The 19038-nt window shown below is 54.0% G+C and overlaps 1 protein-coding gene across 1 annotated transcript; it reads left to right on the top strand.

Annotated features, from left to right (window-relative positions):
- Window positions 1-4800: 4800 nt before the first annotated feature.
- CDK18 (cyclin-dependent kinase 18) lies at window positions 4801-18419 on the top strand. Its single transcript, XM_010282987.1, has 15 exons — window positions 4801-4924; window positions 11641-11774; window positions 12128-12253; window positions 14396-14452; window positions 14697-14811; window positions 14973-15067; window positions 15168-15230; window positions 15606-15729; window positions 15805-15925; window positions 16263-16360; window positions 16689-16794; window positions 17009-17051; window positions 17562-17652; window positions 17982-18059; window positions 18385-18419. Exons 1-15 carry the CDS (start codon window positions 4801-4803, stop codon window positions 18417-18419), a joined length of 1410 nt encoding a protein of 469 aa, XP_010281289.1.
- Window positions 18420-19038: the final 619 nt, after the last annotated feature.

Below are 19038 nucleotides of genomic sequence, written 5' to 3'. Positions count from 1 at the left end.
GGCAAGGGCTTTGCTCTGTGCGTAGGAGGGAAATGTCAGGCCCCCTGAATAGCAGAGTTGAGTGGTGGGAAGCCAGTATGGAGGGAGGGGAGCTGGCCTTGCTCTCTCCCCTCATCACTCACCTTTTGGGGAGAGTAATTGCTGCAAACTGCTCTGTCTGATGGGCAGCATCCACTGCCCGTCCCAGAGGCTGAGCAGTATGTGGCCCCAGCTCTGCACGGCCATTGCCGGTCTTCACTGCGGTTCACTCTGCACTAACCTCCCCGGGTGCTCGGGCTGTGCTTTACAGCATCTGCCAAGGGGAGGGAGCGTCTGGGAGCTTGTTACCCCAGGGATGATTTCATGCTGACAGCTGAGCAGCCGGGGAGAGGTTCATGTGGTGGTCAGAGGCCGATATCCTTCCCTGCCCCTCCGAGCTTGCCCCGGTAGGATTCCCAGCTGCTGCGGAAAATTCAGCATCGCCCCTGGCATATGTTAGAGTCATCCCCAGCACGCTGTAATTTCCCTGAGACTCCCCAGAACAGCCTCAAATCTCTCCCCGACCCTCTCCGTACATCTCCCAAGGACCTGGCTCTGGCCCTGCCAAGGAAGTTCGGAGTGGAGGAGGAATTCGGGTTGCGCTGAGCTCCTGTTTGCACAGGAATGTGCACCATGGAGGGGCCGGAATCTCTCCCATTGCCTGTGCACAGTGCTCTTGGCAGCTCATGGACTTTTCTCTGCCCCTCCCTCAGCGCTGGAGCTGGCGAGGGAGCACATCTGCTGGCCAAAGCCGAGGTCTGCGCTGGCCGGTGGAGAGGGCTGCTTGGCACATGGGCTATGCTGGTGAGCTTTTGTTGGGTCTGACTTTTGTCTCCATGCCTTGCGATGTGAGGAGGGGCACGTATTCAACTGGTGCCTCGCTTCGTTGTTTGTTTAGCCCTGTAGCCACATGCAGTGTTGCATGATAGCTGGGTTTGCAGAGCAAATAAGGCTCTACGAGCAGAATTAACCATTTCTCTGATCCTTGCAGGAGTGAATCAATGCTACCTAATAACTAGAAGCATGAGCTGTAACTGCTGAATAGGACTGTTCATTTTGCCTTGTAAACACAACTGTTAATCTCTCTGGGGATAAAAAAAAAAAAAGCTTAAAAAACGCATACTATTCCCTCCAAGCCTTCCACCCTTTCAGCTGGGAAATGGGGGCAGGAGTCTGCTAAAATGGTAAGAAAAAAATGGAGTCACTTATCATTTGTGAAAAGCAATAAAGTAGTTATTGCTTGAAAGCCTGGCTTCTGAGCCCCTGCAATATGCTGAAGGAGAAAGGGGACAGTTTCATGCACTCTTGATGGCTTGTCTGTGCCTAAAATACCTGTCTCTTGAATTCCACAGCAGAGAGCCAGCGGGTTTTGCTGTACGAATGCAGGAGAGATTCATGTGGATAGTCACAGCCTGAATGCCTATGGGAATAGTTTGCTGAAAAATAGTGAGCGCAGTTATTGCTAGTGCAGTGAATATGGCTTTGAATGCAGTGTTTAAAGAATCGTTAACATCTTGTCTTGACCATGTGATGAGCTTTCCTGACAGGATTCAGCTTTGGGCTCTTTGAAGTGTTTTAGACAAGTATTTACTATCTGACTATATTACAGTAAAAGCAGATCATTCACACTGCTGGCTTTAATCCCTGTTCCTTGGCCAAATTCCAGCTTGAGTAAATTCATTTTTGCCAGTTGATGCCTAAATTCCTTATTGCCATTTTAGACTGCTTCTTCCGCCATGTCCTACCATGCAACGTCATGTTTCTGCATGTTGTTAATCAGCCAGCTTCCTCCATCCCAGAGACGACTATAGTTCAAGGGTTGCTGTAATTCCCTTCGAGATCCTTCAGGCTGTAAAACAAGTGATGTCATTGCTTTGCCTAGCAAGTGGCACTTTCTCTCAGAAAGTCAATAAATGCCTCCACTTCCTTTAGTACAGTCCTGCGAAACATGGTAGAAAACAAGAGGCAGTTGCTAGTAATTCTTCCGTTGAAATCTGTGCCGTGAGAGAGGGCCGGGCTGCTCCGTTTTGCTGTGAAAGGGGGTGCCTTCTCTCAAAAGGAATGTGGCCAAAGGGTGGGTGAAGGCCCTTGCACCCCAGGGTGCTGCCCAGGGGCGGGGTGTCTGCCAGGGACCCAGCACTACCTGCCCCATGCGATGTGCTGTGGTCTTCTGGCACGCAGGTTGCGGGATGCTGTGCTTGCAGGAGGGGAGCAAATCCCAGCTTTAGGCCACCTGGATCCAAATGGCGACTCAGGGCAGGATGAATTCCTCTCTGGGAGGAGTGGAGGGCCGAGAACAAGAGCAGTTCCATAAATTCCGGCTGACAAACACTTTAATGTGAACTCCATCACCAGATGCCAAGTAGGTCCAGGTCTAGCTGGAAAAAACAGCCACAATTGCACAGAGCCATAAAGATAATGAGTACAGGGCAGGATTGTGCATCGCAGGAGAGGTAGCTAGCGACGTCGCTGCTATTTTTACCCCCACCCCACTTCCTCTGTGAGGAGGTTTATATTTAGCAGCCTGTAGCTGCTGGCACTCCAGTGAGTGGCAAGCGGGGGAAGGATTCGGACTGCAATTTGTGGAGCACAAATTTTTGTCGGTGCTAAGATGTTTGCCTTCTAAACCACTCACGCTGTTTTAAGAAGGGTGAGTGGAAAGGGCAGAGGTGGAAAGACCCTTTCCCCTCATCTGCTTCTTCATTCACCTGGAGATGGGGTATCTTTTCTATGCCCTGTATCTTCCCTGGTCCTGGAGTTGAGGGCCCTTCTGGAGGTTATGGGCATCTGGTTATTATGGCACCAGCATGGAGACTTTGTTAATACAGCATTCACTAGTGCCAGCATCTTCATTGTCAAAGCGTGTTTCTGTAGTGCCGAGAAAACATTTAAATGTCTGAAGCCTGAAGGGGATGTGTCTAGTATCCTCCTGCCTCGCTTTGCAACTCAAAGCGGCCTCCAGCCTCCCTTCCCACTGATGGCCAAATACCCCAGCCCTGATTCCAGGTACACAAGCATTGCTGGTGAACCTTCTTCTGTAGGTTTTTGCAGCATTAAAGGTGGGAGATGAGTGGGGATGGTTGAGGGGTGTGAGTCCCTAGGATTCAGGTGAATCCCAGGGATTTTCAGGGGATTGCACCCACAGCAAGGGGCCATGCCTCACAGCAGAGCGTGGCAGACACCCAAACAGAGTGTTTGTATTGCTGACGGATAATCTTTTAAGCTTTCAGATGCAGGCATGTCAACCCAAGTGTTCCCGTTGCCCTGGCGACGCAATGCATTAGCTCCCGGATGCTGTCTGATCGCATCAGTCTGGAATGTGATCACCGTTTGTTTGTGCTGATAAACCCCGGAGGGGGCTGGGAGGGAGTGGGGAGAGCCAGGAAAGAGGGCTGCTCAGTTGCAGTGGGGACACCCAGGAACAGGGGCAGCGACCTGCTCCAGGGGTGCAGGAGAAGTCGCGGGATGTGTGTGCCGGCGCAGGAAAGAACTGCTCTGTGTAGCTTTTGATGCCTGTTTGGTACCAAGGGATGATTTTCCCCTTAAGATCTCCCCTTGGGCTGGTGGGTGAGAGTATCATTAAAGGAGTCCAGTGATGTTAATGGAAAATCCCCCGCCAGACAGGTTAGAGGGTTGAGACTGTAAGGGCTTGCAGAGAAGCAGCCCTATGCTCATCAGATTGGGAAGGGGAGAGGGATGGACCCAAACCTCCTGTGGTCTGGGACTGGAAAGGGCAGAGCTGTGTCTGGTTGGGGATGAGACACTGACGTCTGCAGGTCCAGTGAGTGAGGAGCATTGGCTGTTTGCTAGGTCTGTGCTTGGCAGGAGGAATGATGCCTGACTGCAGCGGGGCTGGTGCTAAAGACCGAATTGTGCACACCGGTTCCATCTGTGCTGCTGAGCTCCAGACAGGCCTGGCAAGAGCCAAAGTAGGAAAGGCAAAGCGGCGTGTGGCTCCGAGATGCCCAGAGCGAGCTCCCTCAGCCTGCTCGTGTGGCTGCTTGGGCTCTGCACGCTTTGCCGTGTGCCCCTTGAGGGTTTTCTTTGTTTAAGGGTTTTATTGCTTTAATCAGATCCCTGGCTAAGGTGATTCTAATGCCTGTACAGGATGAGTCATTCAAGAGCTTGTGAGCAAGCTGGGAGCTCAAAGCATCTCCCCTTGCTGTGACTCTCGGGGATCCCCCCAGCCAGTGCTGGCTCCCTCCACACCTCTCCTGCTGCTGGCTCAGGAAGTCTTTCTTGCAAGGGCAAAGCAGAGGCCAAACTGCTGGGGGAGAGGTGCCTCCTTGTGCAGGGATGAGTGTGGCATTGGATCTTTTCCATCACTGTTTACTCTTTGTTGCTTTCCTTCTGTTTCTGCCCTGCTTCTCCCTGTTCCAGACATTCCTGCAGTTTCCAAGGATGCTGTAAGGCGCAGCTTGTGTTGGTACTCCTAGTTCAGTGTGCACAGCCCTGCTCTGGCCTCATCTCTCATAACTAGCTCAGAAAAAGCCCCCTGCACCTCTTGACCACAGTCAGCTCTTAAATTCCTGGGGAACCTGATTCCCCTGGTGACCACCCGGCTCCTCTTTCTCTCTGATGCAGCAGCGGTGTCTTGGAGGAGAGGATGTCCCCAGGGACCCCTGAAGATCCCCAGCAGGGGAAATGCAGATCGAGGCGCTACCAGCCTCAAAGAGCAGGAGCTGGGGGGCCGGAGGGCAGTCCCGTGCATTGTCCAGCCCTCTCAGCCTGCTCTTTTCCCTTCCCCACAGGGCTCTGCCATCCCTCTCAGCACAAGGTAAAATGAACAAGATGAAAAACTTCAAGCGGAGGTTTTCACTCTCGGTTCCGCGAACAGAGACCATCGAGGAGTCACTGACAGAGTTCACGGAGCAGTTCAACCAGCTCAACAACCGGAGAAATGAAGGTAAGGAGCCTCTGGGCCCCTGCCACGGTGCTGGGGCTGGTCGGGAGCATCTGAGGTCAGCACTGCCAGCAAGCATCTCCACTCCAGCCCCCACCCCTGGCCTTTCTCTGGGTGTGTTGACATATGGAAAGTTACTGCCCCTTTATCTGTGTTGCTTTCCCCTTTTATCCAGCAGGATTATTAACACCTTGTCATTAAATCTGCTCTGAAGAGAGATTTATACTTGCAAGAGGAAAACCTTATAGGAGGGAAGGGTATTTCCACAAAACGGAGAGGAAGGACACATCTGTGGTTAAGGTAGAGAGTGTGAAAGCATTTCTGCCTGCCCAAAAGTGACAGTGGTGTCTGAACCCTCTCCAGGGCTACAGGCTCACACTTCCACGAAGCCAAAGGCACTGCGCGCTCTGTTCAGGGGAGCTTCTGGGGCTCGCTGAACCATACTTTGCTCCCAGACCCAACAGCCTTCTCCTGGGCTGCAGTTTTCAAGGACCCAGGGAGCAGGGAGGTTTAGGGTTAACACCTCCGTGAGCAGAACGGGCACATCCCTTCTGCAAACAGAGCAGCCGCCTCACTGCAGGCTGGGGCAGGCTCTGCTGTCTGCAGCGATGGGCATATCAAGGGAGAGGCAATACTGGAGGCAGAAACTGGGAGCAGATCACACCAAGACAGCCGTGCATGGACAAGCAGGCAGAGCCGCTGGCAGGCAGGCGTTTGGTAACCTGATAAAGTCATGATTCATCCAGGGGTAAATTCGCTGCTGCGGGTGCAAGGCTGAACTCAATGACGTCATGCGTTTGCCGCTGCCTCCTACCAAAAAAACTTGCTTTGCCACAGGCCAGCCCGATCATGTGTCAGTGCCCTCAGCTCCACTCAGGTCACGTTCAAGCTCTTTTTCCCCTCACCCTGCAGCCACAAGTGCTAAAAACTTTTGCTGCAAGCAGGGGTTGAGGCTGTGATGTAACTACCTGGCACTCGCATCTGCCCCAGCAGGGAGGGATTGTCCCTCTGCCAGGTAACTTGCCTGAAAGAAGAGACGCAGTAACCTAATTCAGAGCTGGCTTTCCTCACTCCTGCGGCTCCTGGTGCTCTTCTTTATCCCTCCAGAGACCCAGGCTGCCCTGAACAGCATCCCTTCGTGGCTTCCTTCCCTGCTCCCCCCTGCACACACCTCCCCTCACACCCTAGCAAGCAGCAAGGGCTATAATTAGACTTGAGCCCTTAATTAGATGTGCAGAAGCTGTGGGGATAAAATGGTGCAAAGCTAAGAAAGTCGTGGCAGCTGCTGCTGCTGTTGCCTTCCTTGGGGGACCTGTGCTCTGGGATGTCTGAGCCTGCACTCGTTATCTCCGCTGTGCAAACTGAGGCTTTGTCGGAGAGGTGATTTCCCGGTTCTTCTGCTTTAACGAAGCTTCAGTCATGGTTCTTCCTTTGCCCTTGAATGGCAAACCAGTGCATGCAGCATCTGCCTATCCCCCCGCCCCAGCTTTTGGTCTCGTTCTTGAAGTAGCCAGCAAAGAGTAAGAGCAAAGTCAGAGTGGACTGAGCCTGAGGCCAGGACCGAGGATGTTCCCGATGCCGTGGGTGAAGGCTGGACCAGTACTAGAGCGTGACATGGTATGATTAGGAGATCCTCCTGCCTGGACCCAGGAATGCATCAGGAGCTTGGGGTCTGCCAGCACCATGCCACAGGGTATGGCTCCTCATGTGCTGCTACGGGACGCCCAGCTGCCAGCCCCCAGCGGTCCGTACGTCCCTCCCTGCCTGGATGTGGCGCGTCCTGCCACGGCTTTGCCTCCCTGCTGCTCCCTGCTCCCTGGTGCACGGTTCCCAGTTTGCACCCGAGCCCTCTCCCACACAGCACAGGCAAAGCGCGCTGCTCGCGCTGTACGCATCACCCTGAGCCCGCTCCCTGCTGCCTGAGATCTCTGATTAAGTTTCCCTTGGGGATTGTAAACAACCCTGAGAAGTCACCTCCACAGTGCCCTTAATCCCCGTTTCCTGCAGGCTGCGGCTGTTGTTTATGAAGAGCCCTGACAACCACATTTGTCTGAGGCATCTCTTTGGCCGTTGAATAAACCATCGTGGCCGGGAGCTGTTTGCCCACAGCCCTGGGCCAAGAGGACTCGGTGGGAGCTCAGCAGAGGGGAGGTGGAGGCACCAGTGCCGGGGGGCAGAGCTGGGGGGACATGAGCCCCAGCACCCCAGGGCGAGGAGGCGCTTGGGCATGGTGTGGGGGAGTGTGATGCTTCAGATGTATAGGGACAGAGTCATTTTGGTGGTGCTGGAAGGAATGGGAAGGGGGTTTATGTGCAAGCTGGTCTTTTGTAGGGTTTGGTGGTGAGGTTTGACCTCATGGGAGCTGCCTGGTCTGGAGAGGGCTCTGATCTTAGTTCTGTCTGAGGGGTTGGTCTCCTCCATTTTACAGATGCAGAAATCAAGGTGCAGAGATGCAAAATGACTTTACTACAGTTGTGCAGAAAGCTGGTAGCAGAGCTGAGACTAGAACTATGGCAGTCACTCGTGCTGCTTCTCTTGCCCATGAAACGGTGAAAAGCTTTGCTTCTCGTTTCACCTTCCTTGCTCAGGAGCTCTGAACGTGCTCCTGGGGCTGTCTCTGCCATCTGCATGGCAGGCAGGCTTTCCGGCAGTGATCCTTTCTCTCCCAGTGAGCAGATGACCTGTGACAATTCAGGCACTCTGATCACTCCAGAAAGGAGTGCTAATCACAGCAGAGATCAGCACATCATTTTTTCTTTCATCACCTCACACAGCTCCTCAGGGAATCACTTGCAGTTTTTATTTCCTGTCCAGCATCAGAAATCACAGGTTATCAGCATTCACAGGGCATGGCAGTCTGCAAATCCTACACTTGGGTGGCTGTGAGTGCCTCTGCCTGTCCTTGGGGAGGAGGGTGATGCAGAGGCCAGAAGACCTTTTCATGAGGTGCTCCAAAAGCATGTGCAGAGCTGCTCTGGCTCTGGCAACGGGACGAGGCAAGGCCTTCTCGTGGGTAGCAACCTGCCTCGTCTGTTGGTGGTGCCGTGGGAAATCCCCAGCTCTGTCCTCTCCATCCCGTAATTCTCATGACCTCACCCACAGAGGCCGATAAAATGAGGCCTGAGAGAAGCAGAGCTGGCAAATGGAAAAGCAAACAGCTTTCCAGCCTGGACACATCCCGTCGTGGGCAATGTCACCTTGGCAGAGCCTGACGATGCAGCAAGGGAAAGGGGGTGCCTGTGGTCAGAGCCTAATTCGCTCACAGCCTGAACTGGGGCGCCCAATGACCCCCCACCCCGCCGAGCATCCCTCCCCTGGGCCGCACAGCCTTTCCTCGGCCACGGCGGCTGCTAAGCTGCAGAGGCAGCGGTGGAAGGAAGCCCTGGGTTAAGGAGAGCCCAGACTGGGCTCTGTGCAATATCTGATATCCTTGACAAAGGCCAGCGCCGTCTCCATATCCTCGGAGGTGGGGAACCTTCTCTGTGGCTGCTCCAGCCTCACATTAAGGGACTCTTTCCTTCCTTCCTGGTCTTCCCCAGTCACACGTTCCTCTCCATACCCCAGATTTTCAGAGGTATCAGGTCTTGGTGACTCCCGTTTGCTTTGCTAAGAGCTGGGGGCATCTAGCAATAACTTATATCCATGCCAAGGCTTTGCCCCAAAACCGCTGCTGCCTGGTCTGTCCTCTGAGGCCAAATAAGGTCTCAGTGTTCAGGCTGCGAAGCCTGAACAACTCCCAGTTTGCATTGGCTTAAATCAGAGCCAAATCTGGCCTCTGGAGTGCAAGGCCACAAAGAAGTGATGGTGAGGGGGAGGAAGGAGGATGAATAATCCAAGATCTGAGTGCAGCTCTGCCTCGTGAGTGTAACAGAGCTTTGAGAGGAGAGTTCACACTTAGCAAAGTAATTAAAAGTTGTAAGTCAGGCAAGCAGTGAAGGGTTCTGGCCCCTTTCCTTGGGAGATCAAAGCTTGTTTTGGCAGAGGCAGTGTTTAAATATATTTATAAAAAAAGGCGGGAGGCTCGTCAAAGGCAGCCGCCGTGTCTGCGGTCTCACTTTAATTTGCTTTGATATCCCATGCAGCCTCATTGTTCGCAGAGTGTCAGGGCTCACCGTAATCCACATGAAATGCTGAGCAGAATCAAACAGGCCCTCACATTTGCACGCCCACAGCTTCGTATCTCCTCCCGTGAGCACCCGGCGAGGTCCTCCAAGCCCGGGGGCAACCCCAGCCCTGCAGGAGCATCTCTGCAGGACTGAGTATCCCCAGGTGCTGTGGGCACCTCGCAGTGACGCAGGATGAACTGGGCTGGCCTGCCCTGTCTGGCCCCGGGGTAGCCAAAACACCTTTCCCCTCATCTCTGCAAGTCTTCTGTGTATTTTGATGTGCTTTTCCCATGATGTGATAGTTCACATCTTTTGCAAATCCCATTCCCCTTTGCATGCGCTAGAGTGCCCAGGTTGTCATCTTACTTCTGGCTTTATACCTGATGCTCTTGTAGATGAGGAAAGATTGACACTAACCTACCTGGTGGGCTGCTGGTTCAGAGACAGTGCTGCTGATCTGCACCTTTCAGGGGCAGGCTGCATCTTTTACCAAGACTTTGGGCTTGTTTACCTATGGGAACCAGCACCGATTTACCCAAACTATCATTTAAAGTGGGTTAGTTGAGCTCCATTCAGTCAGATTTTAAATGGCCTTTATGTTTTTTTTCAGATCATTTGCTTAGGAAGTGAGCAAGTTAAAAAGATTTGATTCAGTTTAATTGATCCACATTAATTTTATACCTGCTGTTGATTCAGGCTAAGTTTCCTAACTTAGCACAGACAGATGGCCAGAAAGGGACAGGGACCAGAGTCCCACAAGCAGTCCTGGGAGAAGGGGTGACTGTGCCTTCTTCTTGCCTGTCTGCCCAAAAACTCTCGGCACAGTTTCAGATGCTCCCAGGCCCAGAAACATGGGCTGAACCTGTCGCTTAGGTGCGGGCTGTGGGTGGAGGACACCCTGCATCCCGTAGCTCGCAGGTCCCCATGTCCCCCAGTGACCATGGCACGAAACCGCATCTTTTCCCAGGTCACTTGCCTGCCACCTCTCATCCATCAGATGAGCAAACTGCAGCCAGGTCCCAGCCCTGCTCACCACCCCGTGAAAGCCAGCCCTCCCTCTCCGGTCTTCAGCAATGAGATCATCGCTGGCTGCCTGAGCACATTGGGATCGGTGCGCTGAAATCTGCATTAGGCATAGCAGGGGATTGTCTCTGTGCAGCTCAGGGAAAGGGTTTGGCAAGGGGCAGGGCTCACTGGCTCAGCGTGGGACATCACAGGTCTTCTGTGGGGAGTTTCTCCTTGCTTCGGGGAAATAACTGCAGGGTGCCTGGATGCATGGAGGACACTGGTGCTTTATGGCAGGGCCCTTGGACCCTGGAGGCCTTGCTAACTTGGAACGGAGTTGCAAAGTTTGGACGAGAAGGGAGTGTGGCCTGGGAAGGGGACAAAATGGTCGTCCCTGCTTGACCCCACACCTTGTCAGAGGAAGATGCATCCCTCCCTTGGGGAGGTGGTTCTCTTCCATCCCAGCACATCCAGTTAGCCCTGCCTCCTTCTGAACAGCCCCTTGGAAACAGCATCCATGTGAATCGGAGGAATCCACTTCACTGGGGTCCAGGCGACCTGCGTTGAACTCGTCAGTGTTTTGCTGTGCCACTGTCGGGCTCTATGCATGCCAGAATATTCCTACCAACCAGCTGTTAATTACAGAGTGAGGAGGTTTAAGTACCTCACACTGGAGACCAGAGGGAGCTCAATGGCTTATTTTGTTCTGATTTCTTGCTTCTTTCAGGGTTTCTTAGGCTCAGTGAGGCTTCACACCTGGGGTCCCAAGAGAAGAGTTATTTTTCTGAGCTGCTTTCGTTTTCAAGAGAGCTTTTGTGCTTCTCAGGACTGTGCATCTGGCTAAGTGCAGCAGGTTGGGGCAGGAAAGCCTAGACTGTTTTGTTTTGCAATAAGTGAGTCTGCAGCCTTTAATCCCAAAAACCTTCTGAGAAACGGTCACATCCTTGGAGGAAAATACCCTGATGTCTGTTAGTTTTGGCAGTTCCTGAGGCAGATTAGGTATGTGCATTTAAGATCCCCAGAGGCAGGGCTTTCTGTTTTGCTTTTGTACAGACCCAGCACAGGGGGATCCAGAGCCATGGTCAGGCACCTTGGTGTTCCTAAAGTGCAAATCGTGTTTTGTCTAATGTGACGTTAGTAAGATAAGGCTGGGAAGTTAAGAGGAATACTTGCCCATGCAAAACCCCGTGGTGCTGCTGCAGAGGGGTGAGCTGCTTGGCAATGCTGCCTGGTGGGTTGAGCACTGGACTGGGACATGGGAGGTCTGGGTGGCCTTGGGTGTGAAGCGTTCCCCTCTCTGCATTCCCCTCCGAGTCTGTCAAAAGAGACCTTCATTGCAGGGGGCTGCGTGATGGTGCTTTGTGGGTGCTGCTGAGCAGAGCTGTGAGGGCGGCAATGCACCAGGAGTCTGGAGCAAAAAGCAGGTATTCCCTCTGCCTCCTGGATGTAGAGAAGGAGGAAGACTTTCCCATGGCCCAGAGCATCTCTGGACCTCCCTGCCCTGTTCTCACTCTCTTTTCTCCAAAGCAAGTGCCTTGGACCTTGGCACTTCTGCTACCACTCCAGCAGCTCTCTCTCCTTTCTCTTTGTCCTCAGACCTGGCTCAAGGGCACCTGCAACTGGGACACCTGGGCAGGGACTTCCGAGCAGACACCAGCCCCATCTCCCCCTCTGAGGTGGAAGGCCAGTCCCCGATGGCCGTGCGCTACCGCAACAACAACCAGCGCCGCTTCTCCATGGAGGCAAGTACTGCTGCAGGCTGGAGCGGGCAGAAGGAGTGTAGCAAGTTCTGGTTGTCAGAACTGTCCTGCTGGCTGGAAGAGCTGGTGTTTGATTCGTGGGGACCTGGCAGTCTCAGACACGAGCCCTGATGCCCTCTTGGGTGCACTCAACATGACTCCTGACAAAGCCAAGTGCATGTCCCCATGCACATGCACATTCCCTTTTCCTGTGACTAAGGGTCCCACAGATGCTGCCCCCATTGCTTCACCATTAATACCAGCTCTGGTTAGAGAGCACTTTCCCTTGAATGTCTCTGTACAGTCCTGCTTGTACCAGATGCATTCATCACCCGCTCTTCTGGCCCTCTCTGCAGGATGTCAGCAAGCGTCTCTCCCTGCCCATGGACATCCGCCTGCCCCCTGAGTTCTTGCAGAAGCTGCAGATGGAGAGCCCAGAGTTCCCCAAGCCCCTCAGCAGGATGTCCCGACGGGCTTCCCTCGTAAGTCTCACTGTGCAGAGCGAGCAGTGCCTGGCACAGCATCTCACTTCCTGCATACAGGTCCCAGCCAGCAGATACATGTGCTGATTGCCACCCACCCAAGCAGTCATGCCCTGCTGTGCAAGCTCCCTTGTACCCGCTGTGTGTCATTGAGATACACACACACATCCCTGCCCATGCAAATCCCTTCCTGCACACTCCCAGCAGCACACATTCCCCCACCGTGCCCATATGCATCTCTTCCCCGTGTCACTCCTATACGTGCACATCTGCATACTGCTGTGCAAATCCCCAGGCCTGCACATTCCGTCACTCACCTCTGCACGTACCTGACTTTCCTCTTGGCCTGGCTCCTTCCAAATGGGAGGAGGTGGAAAGCCTCCTGTGGTTTAGCAAGTGCTGGAGCCTCTGCTAGTTGAAATGCAAATGCCGATAAATAATGAATTTGCCTTTGCATTAGTGTTGGCATCTCAGTTTCTTTACTGCAGAGCATCAGCATATGTAGGAGCAAAAACCTGGTACCTTGTTTACAAATGTGCAAGCATGTGTCCTGCTGCCCAGGAGTGCTCAGTGCCATACAGATACAACAGCAAGGTCTCAGCAGACGTCTTCAGACCTGGCATGCCTATTCAGGGGGAGAAAAGGAGAGCTTGCACTTACCTGCCTGTTCTGTCTAATCAATAAAATAGACACAGCCAGAGCAATGTGCCATTAATATTCATGGTCCCCTCCATGAATAAGGCATGCTCCTGCAAAACTCGCAGTATGGCTCTTGGGGGGTGTACAGCCCCTCAGATTGCAGCAGCCACTTCATTTCCCTGCTCAGGACGCATCTGTCGCCAGGGTACGCAGAGGGTTTGGGGAAGCCAAAATGGAGTAAAAAATCCCAACATGTTCCCTTGGGATTTGCTGGTCCAAATCCAGCCTGCGTGAGCAAGAAAGGAGCTTACCCGCTGCATGTGGCAGCCTGTGAGAGCTTGGTGGTCTGGTCAGTGCCTGTTGCAAGGAAAAAGCCTTCCCATGGGGCAGATTTGGTGCGCAGGGGAGGCTGCAAGAACACTCCACGCCTGGGGCTGCTGGTTCTCCAGGCAGAGCCCTGGGCATAGTACAGGGTTGTCCTTCAGTGCCTCGCCCAGGGGACCCTTCCCCTGTCTCTGCCTGCTGATTGACAGCTGTCCATCCAGCTCCATCTACTGATCGCGAGCGGCATGGCACGAGCCCTGGGCTCAGGAGAGGGGCAGCACTGCTGGTTGGGGGGGCCTTTAGCTGGGCTGGAGTCAGAGCTGGCTGCTGGCCTGGGACTACACCGATGCAAACATATTTTGTGGGAGAATGACACCAGTTTATTAAGCTTAAGGAGCAATGATTTGCCTTGAGCCTTGGGCCCTGTTGTGCTGGGAACCATCCCCTGTCCTGGCACACAGATAATCCAGACTAACCGAGGAGGTGTCTCCGTCCCCAGAGAAAACTGCAATTTCAGGGGCCTGCTAGGAGTGACACCTAAATCTGTGTCTGTGAAGTGGTTGGCCTTCTTTCACTGTGTACGTGAGAGCAGGTCTCAGCAATACATTAAAGAGTTACTGTTCCAAATGGGAAAATGTCCCTTTCGTGCTTGATTTGAACAGCACACAGAGAAACGAACGGAGTTACAGTAAAGACCAGTACGTAGGAAAGTGCTTAAGAAAAGGGCTGGGCATCGGCAGCAGGATCCCACGAGGCTTCTCCGATAGAAAAGGCATCGGCTCTTTGCACATCACAGCTCCTGTTTGACTCGGCCGCTGCTGGTGGCATGTCAGGGTGGTGGGTGAGAGGAGACGGGACTCGCAGGGGTGGCAGCGGGAAGGGGCGGTCGTGCAGGCTGCGGCCGCCCTGGGCTATGGGGTGCAGGTGCCATCCATTTCGCTTAAGCAGCCAGTCGGTTGTGAAGGTTTTGTGATTGATTGCCTGGTCACCTGCATGGCGTCTCCAAGAAAGTAATGCACTTTATGTACTTAGATCAGCTGGACTGCTGCATGCAAACACCTGCCTTGATTGATCTGCTCCCAAAGCTGTTCCTGTCCAGTGTCCTTGACCTTCCCCCCAGAGGTGAAGCCATCCCTGGATGAGATCTCTCCCAGTGATGTTTTCCTTTTTCTCTTACAGTCAGATATCGGGTTTGGGAAGCTGGAAACCTATGTTAAACTGGACAAACTGGGAGAGGTGAGTAGACTCTGAAACCCCTGCAAAGATATAAATTAAATTAGAAGGACGGCTTGAAGTGCAAAGGGCAGACTGTAGCCAATTTTGTTCAATATCTAGCAATTTTTAGGCCAGTTCTTTCTGTGGACTTCAGACTTCGCTCTTTAGCTTCAAATTATCCTTCCTGTGAGTACTATGGAGTATATCAGCGTTGTGCCACCCTGGTAAATAGTCTGCATGGCTTGTATTTTCTCTCTCCCCCCAGGGCACTTATGCCACTGTCTTCAAGGGGCGCAGCAAGCTGACCGAAAACCTCGTTGCCCTGAAGGAAATCCGCCTGGAGCATGAGGAAGGGGCACCTTGCACAGCCATACGGGAAGGTGAGGGCAGCAGGGACTTTTCCCCATCGCAGCCCCTCATGAGCAATTCCAGGTCACAGGCACATTTGGGATGGGTGGTGCATGTGGACATGTATACCTCAGTCACGCAGAGGGCAGTCCCAGGTCCTGCTGCCCCAACCTGCCGGCTCCTCTCCTTGCAGTGTCGCTCCTGAAGAACCTGAAACATGCCAACATCGTGACCCTGCACGACATCATCCACACGGAGCGCTCCCTCACCCTCGTCTTCGAGTATCTGGTGGGTCTGGGGGGCTTTCTGCAGGAACGGGGAGACAGCTGCCTTTCTGCAGTGATGGGGGCCGAGGGAAGGACAGGCTGATGTGTGCTCTCTGCTGCAGGACAACGACCTCAAGCAGTACCTCGATAACTGTGGGAACCTGATGAGTGTGCACAATGTGAAGGTAAGACAGTGCTGCTTGGGACCCTGTACCCCTGCCTCTCCTCACACGTGGGGAGCTGACCCTGAGTGCAGTCCAGGGCGTTGCAGGGCTGGGTGGGGCTGGATACCCCCTCTCTCTTCAGTTCAGCATTGTCACTCTTCTTTGACCTTTTTCAGCCTGCTCTGATGCTCCACCAGCTTTTCTGAAGTCACTGCCACCTTAAATAAAACTGCTGTGCATGCAGACTTTGTTCAGACCCTTTTCTGGATTGCTGAACCTTGTCTACAGGGTGTCTTACCCCAGGCTGTGGGCCATGAGTTTGAAAGCCCTTGAGACAGACTCATTTTTGGTGCCCATGTCCCAGTGTTAAATGCAAACCCCTTCTCCTACCCACAGATCTTCATGTTCCAGCTGCTGCGTGGTCTGGCTTACTGTCATGGGAGAAAGATCCTGCACCGAGACCTCAAACCCCAGAACCTGCTCATCAACGAGAGAGGAGAGCTCAAGCTGGCTGACTTCGGTAGGTGGGCCTCTGGGGAAGATGCAGCACTGCAAGGAGGTGCAGCTCCTTGATGCCCAATGCTTTCATCCTCAGGACTAGCCAGAGCCAAGTCAGTCCCTACGAAAACATATTCCAATGAGGTGGTCACGCTGTGGTACCGACCCCCCGATGTCCTGCTGGGATCTACCGAATATTCCACACCCATCGACATGTGGTGAGCTGCGGCTCCAAACCGAGCTTCCTGGGGTCTCCGAGACGGTGGGTTGGGCATTTCCATCCGTCAGCCAGTGCAGCACTGTACATGCCCACGGCGCTGGTTACACCAGAGCGTGGTGGGCTCTCCCAGAGGCCATACTCTTCTGTGTCCCCTGGGACTCAGGGTCTTTGGAGTATGCTGTCCACATCAGGGGTGAATGGTTACCTGTAGCAGAGCCTGGACACAGCTCCTGGAGTTCATTTCCCTCTCCAGGAACCTCAGCACAGGCAAGGGGTGGTGGGGCATCCACAGGGCCTCTCCCTCACTAAACCCAGGGCCTCTGCTGCTGCCCTAGGGGTGTTGGGTGCATCCACTACGAGATGGTCACCGGGCGGCCCATGTTCCCCGGCTCCACGGTGAAGGAAGAGCTGCATTTGATCTTCAGGCTGCTGGGTGAGTCTTCTGCTGTCTCCCAAACCCCCACGCGAGGGCAGTGGCTGACTGCAGGAGCGCTGACAAAGCGCAGGCACTGGGCTGGCAAAGCCTTGCAGTGGCGTGGGCAGGCGTGGGCAGGGGCTGCCTGCAGCCCCCCTGCAGGCTTGCCATCCGCGGAGGTGTGAGGGCAAGGGGCTCCTCGCCGGCTGCCCCGTGGGGTGTGCAGTCCTAGCCTGCCGGGGAAATCCGTGCCCCTTCTCTGGGCAGGACGCTGGCGCTCGCACGCATGAGGCTTTTCTCTCTGCACCAAATGAGCGTGACAGGTTTCCCTCTCTCCCGCTCCCAGGAACCCCAACAGAAGACACCTGGCCTGGAATAACATCCAACGAGGAGTTCAAGGCTTACAATTTCACGCAGTACCGAGCCCAGCCGTTAATAAATCACGCCCCAAGGTACCTCCCTGAGCCGGGACACGTAAGGCATGGTGGGCTTGCACTAGTCGTAGATGGGAGCCTGGGAGGACCGGTTCCATTTCCTCCTCGTGGTGCTGGCAGGTTCTGAATGCAGCTGTGCACTGGAGGTCCCAGCTGCTACTTGTCCCTTGCATTGACGATTGCAATGTCTCCTGGGTGCAATAATGCTCCATTTTTTATTTCCTTCTCTCAGGCTGGACTCAGAAGGCATTGACCTGCTGATGAACCTCCTTCTGGTGAGTGGTAGAGCAGTCCAGGTGGATGGCAAAGGGATTTGCTGAAGTGAAGGTACTCTGGCTGCCCTCACGCCAGTTTTGGAGCCAGGCAGGAGGGGAGCTGTGACGGCAGAATAAGCCATGACCCTACAGCTATGGCACTATGTATATGCTATCCCAAACCATGTCCCATTAAGTACAGTGAACCATCCTTCACCCTGTGTCCTCTAACACAAGTGGGAGGACACAAACCTGATGATCCATAAGGTACAACATGGCCAATACACTCCTATGGTCACACAGCATGTGCTGTCCCTTGTGCCCATGCAGATGGCACCAGGAATTGCCTGCACACCCCCATGGTGTGTTTGGACACACTGTCACCCACACAGAGTATGAAATTGCTTGGGTACTTATATGTGCATAGGTGCACAAATGTGCACATATCATGTATGGGGCCTCTGTGCCCACGGAATGCTGTCTCGCATGAGCAGACTGTATGTAATTGCCTTTCTCTGGGGCTTTGTGCAGTATGAAGCCAAAGGCCGGATTTCGGCGGAGGCAGCCCTGCAGCACGCTTACTTCAAGAGCCTGGGAGAGCGGGTACATCTCCTGCCTGACAGTAAGTGCACGCTGTCCTCTTGCCTGGGGGATGTGGAGCAAAGAGCTTCTCTGCAGCCCCAGAGTGGTGGTTTGCAGCCAGGTCTCTTCAGATGCCTCTTGTCTTTGCTCACTCAGAGGTGCTCCTGCAGCAGGGTGGGGTGGGAGCTACGAGAACAAGAAACAGTTTGGGTAGGACAATGTAGAGTAGGAGTAGGAGTGCAAGAGAAAAGCTCTGATGAGGTGCAGTGCTGCACTTGGGCACTGACGTCCCTCCTGGCTCCGGGTTTGCAGACCGCTGCCAGCTCAGCCAGCTGAACTGACCCCTCTCTCTCTGCCCTCTCTGCCTAGATGTCTCCATCTTCTCCCTGAAGGAGATCCAGCTTCAAAAGGACCCTGGTTACCGAGGCTCAGCCTTTCAGCAGACAGGTAGGACTGAAGAAAATCATGCTCACCTCTCTCAGATGGTGCCATGGAGCGCACTGGCACTGGGGTTACTCCCAGTAGGTCCCACAAAAAGCCAAACCAGCTCCCTGCTCCCTGTTTTAGTCCACAAATTACCCCTGGGCATCCTTGCTTGTCACCTACCGTGATTCCAAAGTCACATCTAGGTGTCCTGAGGCACAGCTCCCTCCTCTGTGAATGCTATGGGCTCATAACCTCCTAATCCAGAGCACCGCAGGGCTCACTTTCTCTGCAAAGTGCCGCTCGCCGTCTGACCTCTCTGACCCATCTCTCTCTCTCTCTTCCTCAGCCCGAGGGAAGAACAGGAGGCAGAGTATATTTTAAACTTGGATTTCATGTTCCCCTTGTCACCATGGAGATCAAAGCACTGAGAAAGAAGATGGCAACACGCTCCCACCTGACCCACTGCAGAATTACTGACTTGAGCAGGATGATGCTGAAGCGCCCTTGGCCACAGGCTCTCTGCTGCCTGTCCCCACAGCCACAGCCCCTAGCAGTGGCTGTTGATGGACCTGTGGCCTTTTTTCCCCTCTTATTTTCATGTTGCCCCCATCAGACATGAGCTGCCACCCTCTGTGCAGGCGCTCTAGTGAGGAGCTGCCCTGGGCATTGCCCGGAGGGCAGGATCGCGTGCTGCCCCCCGCTCTCTGCCCTCAGGGGGTGAGCCGGGCAAGGGGAGGTTTTGTGAGCAGAGGGTAGTATCTCCAAAGCTGGACTGTGGATCATTTGGCCCAGGCAGGCATTTCTGAAAATGTACCTTTGCTCAGACAACCTGCTCTGCACCCCCTGTTTCTTGGGGAGACACTTTCCAGCCATGTTACGAGTCGGGGCATGATCCAGCCTGGTGCTGGGGAGATGGCACCCGAAGCACAAAAACCAGGGCAGCCCTCCCTTATTTGCCCTTGCCTCTGCCTACGTAACCCCTTTTTCTCTCCCCATCTTT

Source organism: Phaethon lepturus, unplaced genomic scaffold (genome assembly GCF_000687285.1).
Source record: "Phaethon lepturus isolate BGI_N335 unplaced genomic scaffold, ASM68728v1 scaffold36672, whole genome shotgun sequence".
Taxonomy (NCBI): Eukaryota; Metazoa; Chordata; class Aves; order Phaethontiformes; family Phaethontidae; genus Phaethon; species Phaethon lepturus.
The sequence above is the reverse complement of the archived record's forward strand: the minus strand, read 5'-3'. Positions and strand labels throughout refer to the sequence as shown.